Source organism: Drosophila sulfurigaster, chromosome 4, assembly GCF_023558435.1.
Source record: "Drosophila sulfurigaster albostrigata strain 15112-1811.04 chromosome 4, ASM2355843v2, whole genome shotgun sequence".
NCBI classification, from domain to species: Eukaryota; Metazoa; Arthropoda; class Insecta; order Diptera; family Drosophilidae; genus Drosophila; species Drosophila sulfurigaster.
Window position 1 is genome coordinate 1,402,673 of NC_084884.1, and position 15,998 is coordinate 1,418,670.

At 41.1% G+C, this 15,998-nt stretch overlaps 1 protein-coding gene and 1 long non-coding RNA gene across 2 annotated transcripts; both read right to left on the minus strand.

Annotated features, from left to right (window-relative positions):
* Positions 1 to 5,939: 5,939 nt before the first annotated feature.
* On the minus strand, positions 5,940 to 6,675 carry LOC133846932 (uncharacterized). Its single transcript, XM_062281644.1, has 2 exons — positions 6,258 to 6,675; positions 5,940 to 6,180 (listed from the first exon to the last, which is right to left on the minus strand). Exons 1-2 carry the CDS (start codon positions 6,533 to 6,535, stop codon positions 5,940 to 5,942), a joined length of 519 nt encoding a protein of 172 aa, XP_062137628.1. The 5' UTR covers positions 6,536 to 6,675.
* Positions 6,676 to 7,431: 756 nt separating this feature from the next.
* On the minus strand, positions 7,432 to 8,138 carry LOC133846965 (uncharacterized). The gene is made up of 3 exons (XR_009895098.1): positions 7,855 to 8,138; positions 7,555 to 7,777; positions 7,432 to 7,504 (listed from the first exon to the last, which is right to left on the minus strand). It is a non-coding gene; the product is annotated as an uncharacterized LOC133846965 (long non-coding RNA).
* Between the last annotated feature and the right edge of the window lie 7,860 nt (positions 8,139 to 15,998).

Here is a 15,998-nt window from a genome sequence, read left to right on the forward strand (position 1 = left end):
ATAATATTGTTATTTCAAATTCTGTCTACACTGCATACACAAGAGATGCCATATTTACTTACAGGTTGAAAATACAATAGGTTGAATAACAATGGAACTTAAGCTAAATGATATTTCGGCGAAAAAATGCAAAAAAGCTGGGGTTTTCTCTTTTTACTTTAAAAATATTTTTTGCAAATATATGTAAATTTGTTTTTGTAAATGATGCATTTACATATACATTTGCGATAAGCAAGGCCATCCACGACAGAATTTTCGAAAACATGTTGTGTTCGGGCGAAATTTTGGTGGTAATGTCAATACTTCGTGTTCGATGTTCTGTTTGAAAAAAATTAAAATGATTTTCAGCGGGGCTCCGGTCATCACATTCACTTTCAAATCGAAAACGTAAAATTGGTGGTACCATTTTCACTTTCACAAGATTCTTTCGATTTGCAGAACGATCAAGTTTTTCTTGCCAAAATGAAAAGTAAATGCCTTTTTATACATTAAGTTGAATCTTATTTGGAAAAGGAAAAATAGTCGACGGTAATTTAAGACCGCAAGAAGATCAATTGAGCGTGTAATTATTTTTAAAACAACTAATTTGTGACCCCACCTCATAATTTGCAAATAAAATTTTGCCGTCTGCAACAACAATTTTCGTTTTGGTGAGCGACCGATAAATCCTACACCTTGAGTTATTGCTTAAAATGCCATTCCTTTAGTGAAATGAAAAATCAAGTTAAAAATACTTGTATAATGAAACGGATGGCATTAAATTTGTTGAAGTTAGGTAAAATATGTTTTCTAAAAATTAATTTGTTTAATTTACTTACTTAAATGCTTAATTGCAAAACAATTGTTGATGAAATCACCGAAATGAAATCGATTAACAAGGTGGCATCCTCTTTTTTTTTTTTGGGAAACAGCTGATTTCCGATTTTTTGCAATATAAATTTCAAGTCTTTATTTGCAAAAAAGACAAAGGGCAAAAAGATTTCTTTCAGGGTGAAAGCCTATTCGTGGTAAAATTATCCTTATGTGAGTTCTATCCACGCTGGAAATTGGATATACGAAAGGTATTTTTTCTCTTTGTTGACTTCTGACCAAAACACAAGTCATCTCATTTCAGCAGTAAGAATTGAAACTTCCGATAGCAAAACGTTGACCAAAAATTTGTGAAAACCGGAGCTCTTAAAAACTTAAACCTGCGGCGCGCACTCTCGATAGTGGTCAATCGCTTTCGTCGATAGTGGTCGATATTTTTTCAAATTTCTTTGGGCATACCCGTAGAGTCGGTGAGGGTCTTCAACAAAACAGAACAAATCATTTCAAATAGTCGTACAACATTATTGATTGAAATAAATATATAAATAGCAGTGAAGGTAAACCTAAAAAATAAAAATCGTATTATTTGAATAATAATTATTATTTTTAGATAAAGATTGGAAAACCAATTTCATACTAAGTGGCTAAGTGCATTGACACCCGAAATGCACTCATCCAATTCTTCAGGCTCTGCAAAGTCTGCAGCACATCCGCCACATACCCTGTGTCAGCAGACCATCAACAACGCGGATCGCCAGCAGTGATGGCAGCAGCAGTATCTGCAGCGAGTCTTAATTTTTAAGTCTTAAAATTGTAATAAGTTAGTCTTAATCAGAATCTCAATAAAGCAAATTGTTTTTTAACAATCACACCTAAAGATTTATTCTATTGATTGGTTCACTTGTTACAGTTTTGTTGTATATAATTGCAACATTGAAGCAGATGCACTTGGTCTAGATAGAGTATTAAATGAATGCAGTTATTAAAAAAAGATGAAATCACATTAGTTTAATTTAATTTTAAATTTCATATAGTTGCGACTCCAAAATTATAATTAATTCGCTTTCTATTCACAAGAAAATGGCTCAGATGCTTTCTTTTTAATTATTTTTTTAATCTCATCACTTTGGAGAGTATTGAATGAAACCTTTTAAATTGTCCGTTAACTGTACTATTTTATGGTGGATAGTGATATCTAATTGATCTAGCATTTTATGGAATTTCTCATTATTTATAACAGCAAACTTAGGAACTACATAGTAGAAAATAATGTCCTAAGGTCGAATGTCATCTACTGATTTGGAATTTATTATGCGTGCCTGTCCTAATTTTAAGAATTTATCTACTGCTAAACTAAACTAAATGACCTTTGGTTGGAGATATCGATGTTAATAATGTTTCCGGGATATTCTGGTTATGGGTTCTTTTTAATTCTGGATAAAAGGGGTATATTTAGATTCCTTACAAATTTTACATTGCTTTACTAAACTGCTTATTTTGTATCTTATTCTGGGGAAGTAGAATTTTTCTGCTAATTAAATTATATTTTCCTCAGCATTGCGGTGTGCTCTATTACAAACGGTACATAGAATTTTAGCATTCGGTCACGCTGGGCGGTAGACCAGAGCTGCAAAAACATCGGAGCCAACATCGATACATCATATGTAGTTCATAAGAAAAATGAATTGTTAGTTTGTTAATTTGAAAATGGCTCCTCCTGTTAAATAGGAGATGAAAAAGGAACGTCAACTTTTTCACTGGAGGAGCATGTGGATTTTTGCTGAGTCGAGGAGTTGGGTTCTTGATCGAGGTTGGAGACGGTCCACCGCAAGAAGAGAAATTGCTTTTCGCTGGTTGAGTTTTTATTTGTTTTGGATTTTGGCTGTTCGCATCGTAGTTGTGAATTGAAAAGTGGTATCACGCAACGCCGCGTATTCAAAACAGACTATAACGTCTAAAAAATATAACGACGGAACAATTCATCAAGTGCAAATTACCAGCAGACGAAGCGGCTGAAAAAACTACTAATCCAAGAAGTGCAGTTGATAAATTGACGTTGGTCAGTTGCCTAAGCATTTTATTGCACAACCAACAAAAACAGCAACAACAGAAGCAGCAGCAACCACTGAAATCTGGGTCTCGTGCGTCCACTTTCCTCGCTCATTGCGTAGCTGTTCTGTGCCCAAAGTGCTGGCAAGTGCAATCTGGAGGAGTGGTCATAGCACCAACGGTATACGCAAGTCCAACTACCACGTCGAGTGCGTAACGGCGAGCGGCACCAGCGGCCACAATCACCGCGGGAGAAGTGCGGGCCACCGTCGCCGCAAGAAGGCACACGGCGCTTTGACGACGGGAACAGCATCGACGACGTGGGATAGCGAGCGAGTCGAAGCCGCCTACGGTGAGCCAGGAGGAGGAGCCCGACTGGTGAGTTAGTGCCAGGCCCAATCTCGTTCCAATCGCCATTATCTGTGGGAACGGATTGCTCGATCGAGCTCGCAATGGTGGTTGATTCGAAACTGCATAAACATAAACAGCAGTTAATTTGTTTTTTTTTTCCTGAAATTTGAGATTTCAATATTTTCGCTGACCTTTTCAAGACGCTCATTTAGTCAATTTATAAATTTTGCAAGTAAATAAAATTCCAAGTAAATTAAATAAATATAAATTAAAGTAAATTCAAATTTATTTTCTTGTAAATAAATGACAGAGTAGGGACGACAAAACATCTACATACATACATACATGCTTTAAAAATCTACTTGCTGCGGGGTTATAAGTTTTATATTTACTAAGTTACATATATATACACATATTTTCTCTATTATAACCCATATCGCCCCTTCACCAATCCCAAGAGCTCTTAGCTAGGTTAAGGTTGACAATAAAGCGACTCAGATAAATATATATATACTTACATAAAACATACGTATATAAATTGGTGAATAAATATATACGAACCGCCCGGATGTGTTACATATAAAAGAAGTTGTCCTTTACGCCGTTGCGGCTACATGTTGGTTTCGCTCGTCCTACTGCGTAATTTATGAATCTTGTTCCTTTTCCATTTTGAAGTCCAAATATTTGTAAGTTATCTGTAAATAAAATAAATAAATTAAAGTGCAGTTTTCAATTGCGCGGCAGCTGTTTTGTTTTGTTAGTGATATGTTTTTCTGTTGTACAATCAGCTGTTAATATCGGTGGAATTATCGATTGTGCGGACTGCGGGCCAGGGAAGACAACCATTCCGTAACAATATGGCGACCAAATTTGAAATTAGAATTAAAAAAAAGATAGTTCCATCGATGTAGTGTATGTCCTTTTGTTGAATGAAATTGTGATCATCTGATGTCTTATGTGGTACGAGTTAGTAACCCATAATTGCGCAGCTCTGATCAGGATTTCATTTGGTGACAAGATCCAAGTCTTAATGTCATTTTTGTAGCAGGATTTGTTTATTTTGTTGATGTGCGTGTGTCACTCTTACGAGGTAGTAGAGAGTTTGCAACGTGTCATCGTAGCCTGGTGGCAGCAACGAACAAAGATTGTGATAGAATTGTGATATTAGGTTAGCATTGTTGTATAGGTGGATTCAAAATAGACCTCAGGTAGCGCTCCTTGATGCCATCCATCACGAAAGTGATGGATAGAGCATCTGATTAGTGCTTAAGTGTATGTCCATTGTTTGAATTGGGCGTAGTAAAGCGTTGGTTAGGTCGTAGTGTGAAGTTTTTCTCTCCCTTCCGTTCGTTAATGTTATAAAAGGAAAAATTTGTTGTTGCTTGAGTTATTTATTTATTTATTAGGGTACGTATTTATTTACGGTGTTCATTTATTTATTATAGGAGTTTATTTTTGTAGTTGTCGTTTTTCTTATTTAGCAGTAGATAGGAGTAGATAGGAAAATTAGAAATGTCAGAAGGTCGGGAAACAGATGGAGCACCGGGAACCTGCCGCATTTAGTGGGAGGTATGGCGTGGACTCCGATAAATTTTCGTGGATTCCCGGAAGTACAGTTTCCATCGGCTGAGGCACTTGCAGGATTGGATCAAGGGCTTTGCAACCGGGAACTCAACCACCAGCAGTAGCATCCGGCATGGGAACCACAACTGCCAGCAACTCGGCGGATACGGGCCGACATATCTATCCTCCGGAGCCGACGGACTCAGTCCTCAAGTCGACGGTAAGTGCAGCTCTCGCACAGACCCACGCGACCTACAGGAGGGTATTGCAGCATCGATACGCGATGAAATTCGCGCAGGCTTCATGGAGTTGGTGAAGCTGATGCAGGAGACCACCCGACCGCAGAGTGACGGTAGTGGTGGCAGTAGACCCGCCTCTACGCAGCAAAAATCGATGGCTGGGACTGGAGCAATCCCGAAGGTCCACCAAAGTGAGCCGGAGCCGCCAGTGCCGACCATACCAGGACCGTTGCCGCGTCCAGATTATTTAACGAGCCCTGAAGAAGTGTACGATCCGCACGCAACGAACTGGCGGAATCCCCACGACAACATGCAGTCAGATGCTGGAGACGGAAGGACCGAATTAGTCATGGTAACTGAGTCGTCGAGGGACCGCACTTACTTGAAGCTGGAACGCTGGAACGTGCGATTCGATGGTGCCGATTCCACTCAGGAGGATTTTGTCTTCCGCATCGAGTTTTTGCAGAGACAATACCAATGCCCATGGAGGGAAGTGCTAAGCGACTTCCATGTTCTATTGGAGGGCAGAGTCAGGAATGGTACTGGATGCACGTGAGGCACTCGAGAGTAGACAGCTGGACTCAATTGCGTCAAGCAATGTTTGACCGCTTTCGGGGCTACCAAACCGAGCATGACCTCATGCAGGAGCTACTGCAGAGGGAACAGCAGTCTAGCGAAGATGTAGACGACTACATCCACCACATGCGGCGGCTAGCTTCACGCTTCCAGAAACCTCTTCGAGACCGGGAACTGATAAAGATAATAAAGCGCAGGTTAAAGGAAGGCTTGGCACGATATGTGTATGCGATGGATATTCTTACGGTGGACGAGTTGCGCCAAGAATGTATCGAAGTGGAGCGATACATGAGCCGTCGAGGGCGCTCATCACAAGGACAACAAACCAGATATCCGCAGGGAGTCAAACCGTCAGTTTATCAGGTTGAAGTCCCACCTCAGCGCGACGAGAGTCCATCCCCGGAAGTGGAAGAGGTGGCAGCGAAGACCCGCGTGCGAGCAAGCGGATCTGCTGGAACTGCCGGCAACCTGATCATAGTTTCGTCCGGGAAACACCTGGGCGAACGCGATGAAGCTGGGGCAGACGCGTTCGGAGGCGAGACCCGACCAGAAGCCGGAGTGGCGTGCCAACAGGAGCAAGTAGAGGATGAGGCTGCGAATGGAGAACATAAGCTTAGTTATATTACAAGTAGGTTAAGGAGAAACATCGTGGATGAAGAAGGAACGAACACCTCAGAGAGAGGAAGAACACTAAGAGGCTTGCCATATGGAGAACGTGTTCGGGCATACATGTCGGCCCGAAATAGAATTTTTGGTGAGCGGCAGTGTGAAGGAATGACACTGGCCACGAAACGCGTCATAAAGGCACGCGCTCGTTTTCGTCGACGAAGGATAACGAGGAGGCAAGTCGTGGAAGCAGTTCGAAGAGTGGAGAACACCGATCCCCGAGTTTTTGTAGACGACGTCATCGGTGGACAAGTTTTAAAGGCCTTCTGACTCCGGCGCATCCGTTAGTCTGCTGGGGCGAGGATGCCGAGAGTTGGCCAGTAAGATGAACTGGAATGTTCAGCCGTACGCGTCCATGGTCACCACTGCTACAGGAGCCAGCCGTCCGATCCTAGGACGAGTTAATCTGCCGGTGTCATGCGGCGACCAGTCGGAGCTAACTTTCTTCATGTGCCCCGATTTAAAACAGGAGATTTATTTGGGCATCGATTTCTGGAGAGCGTTCTCCGAATTTGTTTGGAGGATTGGACCACCGAGAGTCACCCGGAGATGTGTCGGAAGTAGCCACTGTGGAAGTGGATTATTACCGAGGCGAGGATGTTATCGAGTCTGATCCGGAGATGTGGACCTGGAAGAGATGCAGAGGAGTCAGTTGGAAGCCGTGAAATGCGAATTTCTTCAATTTGAAATTCATGGATTGGATAAGACTCACCTGTTGCAGCATCGGATACAGCTAATTGAAGGAACCGAACCCGTGAAGGACCGACATTTCCCTCTATCCCCAGCAAAACAGGAGATCGTGTGGAAGGAGATTGATAAGATGCTTCAGTTGGGCATCATTGAAGAGAGCAACAGTCCATGGAGCAATAGGACGACGGTCGTCATGAAGCCCGGCAAAATCGATTTTGCTTAGACGCTCGAAAGCTGAACAGCATGACGGTGAAGGACGCGTACCCCCTTCCATGCATCGAAGGCATTCTCTCGCGGATCGGCGAGACGCACTTCATCTCAAGTGTTGATTTGAAGTTTGCTTTCTGGCAAATCGAGCTGGAGGAAAGCAGTAGAGCCTATACAGCTTTCACAGTTCCGGGACGACCGCTGTACCAATTCCGCCACATGCCCTTCGGGTTATACAATGCAGCACAGCAACTTTGCCGACTTATGGACAACGTAATCGCGACTCCCTAAGGTCCACTGTATTCGTGTACTTGGACGATTTGTTAATCATCTCGGCGGATTTCGACACACATCTGAAATATTTAAGATTAGTGGCGGAATGTTTGAAGAAGGCAAATCTCACCATTGGCATGGCCAAATCCAAGTTCTGCTTTAGGAACCTCAACTATTTAGGTTTCATCATAGGTGGAGGCACTTTACGGATGGACCCGAGCAGAGTGGAGGCCATCAATAACATCCCTGCTCCAAGAACGGTCAAGGAACTGCTTAGCTTCTTGGGTACGGCTGGCTGGTATCGGAGATTCATTAAGAACTTCGCAGAGATCTCAGTACCACTGACGAATTCTCTAAAGAAAAGGAGTGGGAAGTTTCAGCTGAGTGAGGAGGCCATTGACGCTGTGGATAAATTGAAGAAGGCACATACCACGGCTCCGGTGTTGGTGCACGCCGATTTTAAGAAGCCATTCTACATCCAGTGAGACGCATCAAATTTCGGAGTCGGAGCTGTTTTGTTCCAATTGGACGAGGAACAGCAGAAGAGGCCGATCGCGTCCTTTCGGCCAAATTGAACCGGCACCAAATCAACTATACCGTGACTGAAAAGGAGTGCTTGGCCGCGAAGTTGGCCATTCATCGATTTAGGCCGTATGTTGAAATGATGCCATTCACCGTGATCACCGACCACGCAAGCCTCCAATGGCTCATGAGTCTCAAAGAGACCAGATGGTCACTGGAACTCCAGGCTTTTCCGTTCACGATGCAGTTTCGAAAGGGGACTGAAAATGTCGTTGCGGATACTTTGTCGAGAAGCGTAGAGGAGTTAAGTGTGACGCCGGAGGATCTTCTTGGGATGGAGACGACGGAGTTCGAGTCAACCGACTATAAACAGCTGGTAACGAGGTAACCAGCCAACAACATCGGTTGCCAGACGTAAAAGTACAGAGTGGCATGCTGTTTAAGAGAGTGACGGAGGAGACGGTTGACGATGGAACGACCCAGGCGAGCTAGAAGCTGTGGATACCCGATTCACTAACGGCGGATTGATCCAGAAAGCGCACTCGGACGAGACATCAGCTCACGGCGGGGTGGCGAAAACTCTGCATGCACTGAGGAGGCATTTTTACTGGCCTGGCATGGCGGTACAAGTACAAGATTATGTGCGAGGATGTGCTACCTGTAAGGAGACAAAAGCACTGAATTACTCAACGCAGGCCGGCATTGGAAAGGAAATGCTCACCGATCGCCCATTCCAGAAGTTGTATATACACTTTTGGGGAAATATCCACGATCCAAACTTGGGCACGCTTCGGCCGCGGATGTCGTGGACTTCCTAGTTCACGAAGTATTCTTCAAATTCGGAGTACCGGAGGTGATACACTCCGACAACGGACGGCAATTCATTTCCAAATCGTTTGAGACAATGGTAAAAGCCTTTGGAATCACCCATATGCGCACGCCGGTGTATTCGCCCCAAAGTAATGCCGCTGAACGCGTAAACCGGACTGTAATATCTGGTATAAGAGCATATTTGGAAAACGACCACCGGGAATGGGATGCTTATCTACCGGAAATCGAAGTAGCGATTCGCAACGCCGTCCATAGCGCTACTGGAGTAACGCCGTTTTGCTGTGTTCGGCCAACACATGAATTTGAACGGACACCAATTTAAGTTGGCCAGGAAGCTGAGATCGCTGTCGGATCATGCTATCACCGACCTAGAAGCCCGGGATTGGGGTATTGTTACGTTTTGGATATTTTGTGCCAGCAATGTTAGGGGTTATCGATATATCCCGAGGCGATATATCGGAGATAGGAAATGGCACCTCCAGGGGTGGGGGCGGGGAAATTGAAAATTGCTCCTCCCATTATATAGGAGATGAAAAGGAACGTCAACTTTTTTACTGGAGGAGCATGTGGATTTTGCTGAGTCGAGGAGTTGGAGACGGTCCACCGCAAGAAGAGAAATTGCTTTTCGCTGGTTGAGTTTTTATTTGTTTTGGATTTTGGCTGTTCGCATCGTAGTTGTGAATTGAAAAGTGGTATCACGCAACGCCGCGTATTCAAAACAGACTATAACGTCTAAAAAATATAACGACGGAACAATTCATCAAGTGCAAATTACCAGCAGACGAAGCGGCTGAAAAAACTACTAATCCAAGAAGTGCAGTTGATAAATTGACGTTGGTCAGTTGCCTAAGCATTTTATTGCACAACCAACAAAAACAGCAACAACAGAAGCAGCAGCAACCACTGAAATCTGGGTCTCGTGCGTCCACTTTCCTCGCTCATTGCGTAGCTGTTCTGTGCCCAAAGTGCTGGCAAGTGCAATCTGGAGGAGTGGTCATAGCACCAACGGTATACGCAAGTCCAACTACCACGTCGAGTGCGTAACGGCGAGCGGCACCAGCGGCCACAATCACCGCGGGAGAAGTGCGGGCCACCGTCGCCGCAAGAAGGCACACGGCGCTTTGACGACGGGAACAGCATCGACGACGTGGGATAGCGAGCGAGTCGAAGCCGCCTACGGTGAGCCAGGAGGAGGAGCCCGACTGGTGAGTTAGTGCCAGGCCCAATCTCGTTCCAATCGCCATTATCTGTGGGAACGGATTGCTCGATCGAGCTCGCAATGGTGGTTGATTCGAAACTGCATAAACATAAACAGCAGTTAATTTGTTTTTTTTCCTGAAATTTGAGATTTCAATATTTTCGCTGACCTTTTCAAGACGCTCATTTAGTCAATTTATAAATTTTGCAAGTAAATAAAAATTCCAAGTAAATTAAATAAATATAAATTAAAGTAAATTCAAATTTATTTTCTTGTAAATAAATGACAGAGTAGGGACGACAAAACATCTACATACATACATACATGCTTTAAAAATCTACTTGCTGCGGGGTTATAAGTTTTATATTTACTAAGTTACATATATATACACATATTTTCTCTATTATAACCCATATCGCCCCCTTCACCAATCCCAAGAGCTCTTAGCTAGGTTAAGGTTGACAATAAAGCGACTCAGATAAATATATATATACTTACATAAAAACATACGTATATAAATTGGTGAATACATATATACGAACCGCCCGGATGTGTTACATATAAAAGAAGTTGTCCTTTACGCCGTTGCGGCTACATGTTGGTTTCGCTCGTCCTACTGCGTAATTTATGAATCTTGTTCCTTTTTCCATTTTGAAGTCCAAATATTTGTAAGTTATCTGTAAATAAAATAAATTAAATGTTAGTACTTAAGGAAAATTCTTGAAGAATATAATTGTAATACCCTGAACATGTTTGTGTGAGTTTCTCAGCATGGAGGGAGGGAAATTCGACAGCGCTACGCCGGATGAGGAGCAGCCACTGATATAGTGGCCAACGCAAAGGGAGATGTCGCCGATGTAGCCATCTCAGGCAGGGTGGGTACGCCGGGGTCCAGCTGTGGCCCTATTCAAATATTAAATGGATCAGTGAGTGTATTTGTTATTGTTTTTCCTTGTACTTACCGTCGCCAATAGTTTGTTTTGGATTTTCTTTTGTTTAGTCCAGTTTTCAATTGCGCGGCAGCTGTTTTGTTTTGTTAGTGATGTGTTTTTCTGTTGTACAATCAGCTGTTAATATCGGTGGAATTATCGATTGTGCGGACTGCGGGCCAGGGATGGAACTCCACCTGAGTACCGATGAGCCAGCCGGCGCGGCGCCAGGAAGACAACCAGTCCGTAACAAATAGCCAAAATAACAGGCTCCTGCTTAGAGGTGCAGAAACATCGATGTTCGTGTCCATCGATGTTTTCGATGTTTAAAAACATCGAGTGAAACATCGATGTTTAACAAAAAAAAAAAAGGCAAAACAGTACAAACGATAACAATTAGGTTTATTTGAGATCATTTAAGCGTCTATTTTGTTGAGGAAAAGAAGTTGATCAACAACTTCAGGTTTAAGTCTAGTTCTGCGATCAGATACAATTTGTCCAGCTTTGCTGAACACCCTTTCAGACTCACAGGACGAGGCTTGTACACAGAAATATTTTTGCGCAACCAATTTGAGATCGTTGTCATCAGTCATCTGTAAAAAGTAATTTTTATTTAACATGTTTGTCATAAGTATTTGAAAATCATACCTCCCAATCGCAGGTGTCAGGAGCGTTTTCCTTTTCCATAAATTGCCTTCTGGTAATAATGTCATCGGCTCGGGTGGACTTCACTTTTGATTTGTTTTGCAAAATGAAAATGTGAAATTTGGCTCGTTTGACGTTGGCTCTGGTGGTGTTGGTGGACGCCGTGGAGTTGTGGACTTAAACGAGAGCAATTCCAGCTCCAATGCTTTGGCTGCTTGATCTGCATTTGAAGGTCTGAGAAAGCCATCTTTTTTGAAGCGAGGATCAACGAGAGTAGCGATGCGAGGAATTGTGCGCGTTTCAAAAGAATCCACTAAGCGTTTCTTAACAAGGTCATATATATATTTTCCTTCCTGTGTTCGTAACTTTGCATTTAATTGATTCATTTTGTGATGAATCTCGGCAATGACCGGAATGATAAGGGACACAGAAACTTTTGTCTTAGTCGATACCGAAAGAGTCGCTTCCTGAAAAGGTGACAGCAAGTTCGACAGGTCATCGAGTTCTTCAGTTGTGATCGGTGAAGGGCCATTTCGCAATTTTAACAATGTCAATGTAACATATTCGTTTATTTGTAAAATTCTTTTGATCATTGCGTATACACTGTTCCACCTAGTGCTTACTTCCTGAATTAAGAGAAGCAGCTGATTTGTATTCTGGACTTCTTTTAATTTAGCTGTGGCTATTGTGCTTTGCTTGAAGTAAGTTACTATTCGTTTGCATTTTGAGATAATACCATTTACTGCTGCCAGTTTTAAAATGTCCTGAGCAAGCAGATTTATTGTGTGTGCCAAACAGGGTAAATGCTTGAATGCTAATATATCGCACGCTTTTTCATGGTAGTATCATTGTCCGTTGTAACGGTGACAACCTTCGACAGAAGACCCCACTTAGCCAACAATAAACTTATTGAGTCTGCGATGTTTTGGGCGTTTGGAAAGATCGGTTGTCAGCCCAACATGCTTAACGGTCTCCAAAGCTGCACGCAACTTAAGGCTTAGCTGTTCATATTCCGTTGGAAGCATCACATCGCGAAAATACATTCTGCTCGGCAACTTGTAGCGCTGGACCGCTTCTTGCATGAGCTCGACAAATCCTTCGTCATCAACGAAACTAAACGGACGCACGTCTTTGGCAAGCATATTCATCACTTTTTTATCCAGCCTCTTTTTTATATTTGAGTCACTGCCATAGAACGGCTCCTTGTTCAAAAAAATTGCCATCGTTTTAGGCATTGGTTCCTTATCAGCGGTCATGCGACTCGGATGCAAACGCTTAAGATGGTCCAGCAAGTTTGATGTATTGCCAGCTGTCTTAAGATGTTTTCCACAGTAGTTGAAAATGCCGTACGCTTTGTCGTTGCTCTTTTGAAGTGGTCATAAACCACTGATCGCTCCCTTTACGCTTTTGTCCTGACTCCGTCTCCACTTCCTCTGTTGGTTCCGCTCCTATTACACCAATAAATAAAAAAGGATGTTACTTATCTGTATGTAATTTAAAATATTCACTAAACAACATAATCAAACTACTACTACTACTACTAGCTACTTTATTTTAAGAAGATATACTTACTTTTCACGTAATTCTCCATCTTGCCTTCGTCATCCATCAACGTCCACCAAACCACCAACTAGAAATCCTAAATATTATCAACAATTTTGTTAGTTGTTAGAAAAAAATTAAGAAATTAATTGACTTACAATTTGTTCGTACCGAGTGAAAACATCGATGGTGATCACGAACCATCGATAGTTTCGATGTTTTGAAAACATCGATGCTTCACTCGATGTTTCTGCATCTCTACTCCTGCTTCGACCGACTAAACTAATAGTCGTGAAGGTTTTGCAAATTTAATCCCCATGGTCCCACTGGTCAAGTTAATGTCTTTGGAGTGTTATTATTTCCCAGTCATCCCTTTGACGACCACGAGTCTCTATTTGACATTATCAGGCATGCTCCGGTTTTCACTTTCGGTTTTCGTTTTCGTTTTGGGACCAAAACCGAGATTTTCGTTTTAGGTGCTCCGGTTTTCACACGTTTTTGGTCATCGTTTTGCTATCGGAACGTTTCAATTTTTACTGCTAAAACAGCTGACTTGTGTTTTGGTTAAAAGTAAACAACGCGAAAAAATGTCTTTTGTATGTCCAATTTCCTGAGTGGATAGAACTCACATAAGGATATTTTTATCGTGCATAGTGGATTTTATGCTTCCCCTGAATGAAATATATTTGCTTTTTGTCTTTTTGCAAAGAAAGATTTGAAACTTTCTTTAAAAAATCAGTTGAACGGCAATCAGCTGTTTCCCACAAAAAATGGGGATGCCACCTTTTTAATAGATTTCATTCCGGTTATTCCAACATTTTTTTTTTATAAAATGTTAACACATAAGTAATTAAATTAAATAAATTAATTTTTAAAAACATATTTTACCCAATTTCAACAAATTTATCGCCATCCGTTAGATTATACAAGTATTTTTAACTTACTTTTTCATTATATCAGAAGTATGGCAGCTTAGGCGATAACTCATGGTGTCGAACTTATCGGTCGCTCACCAAAACGAAAATTGTTGTTGCCGACGGCAAAATTTGATATCCAAATTTGAGGTGGGGTCAGATATTAGTCGTTTTAAAAATAATTACAAGCCCAATTGATGTGCTGGCGGTCTTAAAAGAACGACAATAAACCAATGAGTCAACTACTTTTTTTCCTTTTGCAAATAAGATCCGATTTAATATAGAAAAAGGCATTTACTTTTCATTTCGGCAAGTCAAATTTTCTCGTTTTGCAATTCGAAAAAATCTTGTGAAAGTAAAACGGAGCACCAATTTTTCGTTTTCAAAACGAAAACCGAAAGTGAAAACCGGAGCATGCCTGTATAGCTTAATGTGAACCGTACAGTTAGTAACGTTTTGCACTCTGGATACTTGAAACTGTATCCACCCTGCTCGGGCGCCAGTTAATTATTTGTGTTAAAAATAATAATAAAAATATTTAATTGAGGTTCCTGGAACCTGTTCTTTATTCATTCAAACTAGAGACTAAAGACTAATTAGTCGGCTTGCACCGACATGTGGCAAATGTGTTGGGCAGCTTGGTTTTGGTCTTTTAGAAACTTACGGGTGTACTCGCCGAGTTTGTATATTGGAGTTCCTAACATTTTGATTGCTAACTTATTAACAATCCCCAACAGTTTGACATTTCAAATTGGATAATTTTATGACAATTATGGAACAAATAATAATTGTTTTACATCTTCTAATAATTAAAAAATAAAAGAATTATTTTGTATATATTTTCTATAAATATTTTTTATTTTCTTTTAAATATTTCTTTATTTTCTTTTAAATATTTATTTAGTTAGTATATATTCTAATACAAAAATAGAAAACAATTTAATTTTGTAGCTAAGCTCTGTTCCGATATGTGAAAATCGTGAAATCTTGTTTTCCGCGCAATTGCGTAAAAAATGGTTTGGAAAATTTTTGCGGCGACATTTCGATTCGCAGTTCCAAGCACAAAAAAAATTGAAGCGTATCCATACTCCTATAGTCGAAATCAATTCAGCAGTTCTACTTACAAAAAAATAGACAACTGTTATTCCGCACTCATATCGGCAAAAAGAAGAGAAGCATCAAGATGTATAATTTAAAAACTATTATAAAGAAAACTTCTGAGACATTTTCTTGGGAATATAAATTTCATTAAAAATATTATGGAGTCTACGAACAGACTGACATAGCTAGATCGTCTCGGCTGTTGACGCTGATCAAGATTATATACTTTATAGGGTCGGAGATGCCTCAAAAGCACAAACTTATAATACCCTTCTACCCTATAGGTAGTGGGTATAAAAAATAGTTGACTCATTGGTTTATTGTCGTTCCTTTAAGACTGCCAGAAGATAAATTAGGCTTGTGATAATTTTTAAAACGACTAATTTCTGACCCCACCTCAAATTTGGAAATAAAATTTTGCTGTCGGCAACAACAATTTTCGTTTTGGTAAGCGACCGATAAATCCGACACCATGGTTATCGCCTAAGTTGCCATACTTTTGGTGGAATGAAAAGTAAGTTAAAAATACTTGTATAATGAAACGGATGGCATTAAATTTCTTGAATTTATTGTAAAATTTTTCGACAGCATTTGTTATGTTTGCACGCAGATCAAGTTTGTTTCAAATTTTGCCACGCCCATTTGCGTTCACGCAAATCAACAAAAATTGAATAAGACGCGTAATTTTAAAGCTTGAACCACGAATTACAATAATAACTACAGTAATTGTGATTCCTGAAAATTTGGTAACGATCGGATAAAAATTTTCGAAGTTATTAAATAAATACTTTTGTATGGGCAAAAACGCCTAGTTACTAGGGTCTTAGTTACTTTGGCTGCGAATCTGATATATTGTGCCGCCTGTGCTGTATTTTGAATGTGGTACTATATC

Excerpts from the sequence above, each read along its gene's own strand:
- LOC133846932 (XM_062281644.1), bottom strand. The coding sequence starts at position 6,535 with ATGCGCCGGAGTCAGAAGGCCTTTAAAACTTGTCCACCGATGACGTCG. Across the intron at positions 6,181-6,257 it reads GTTCTTCCTCTCTCTGAGGT|CCTCATCCTCTACTTGCTCC; the intron begins GTTCGTTCCTTC and ends CTCCATTCGCAG.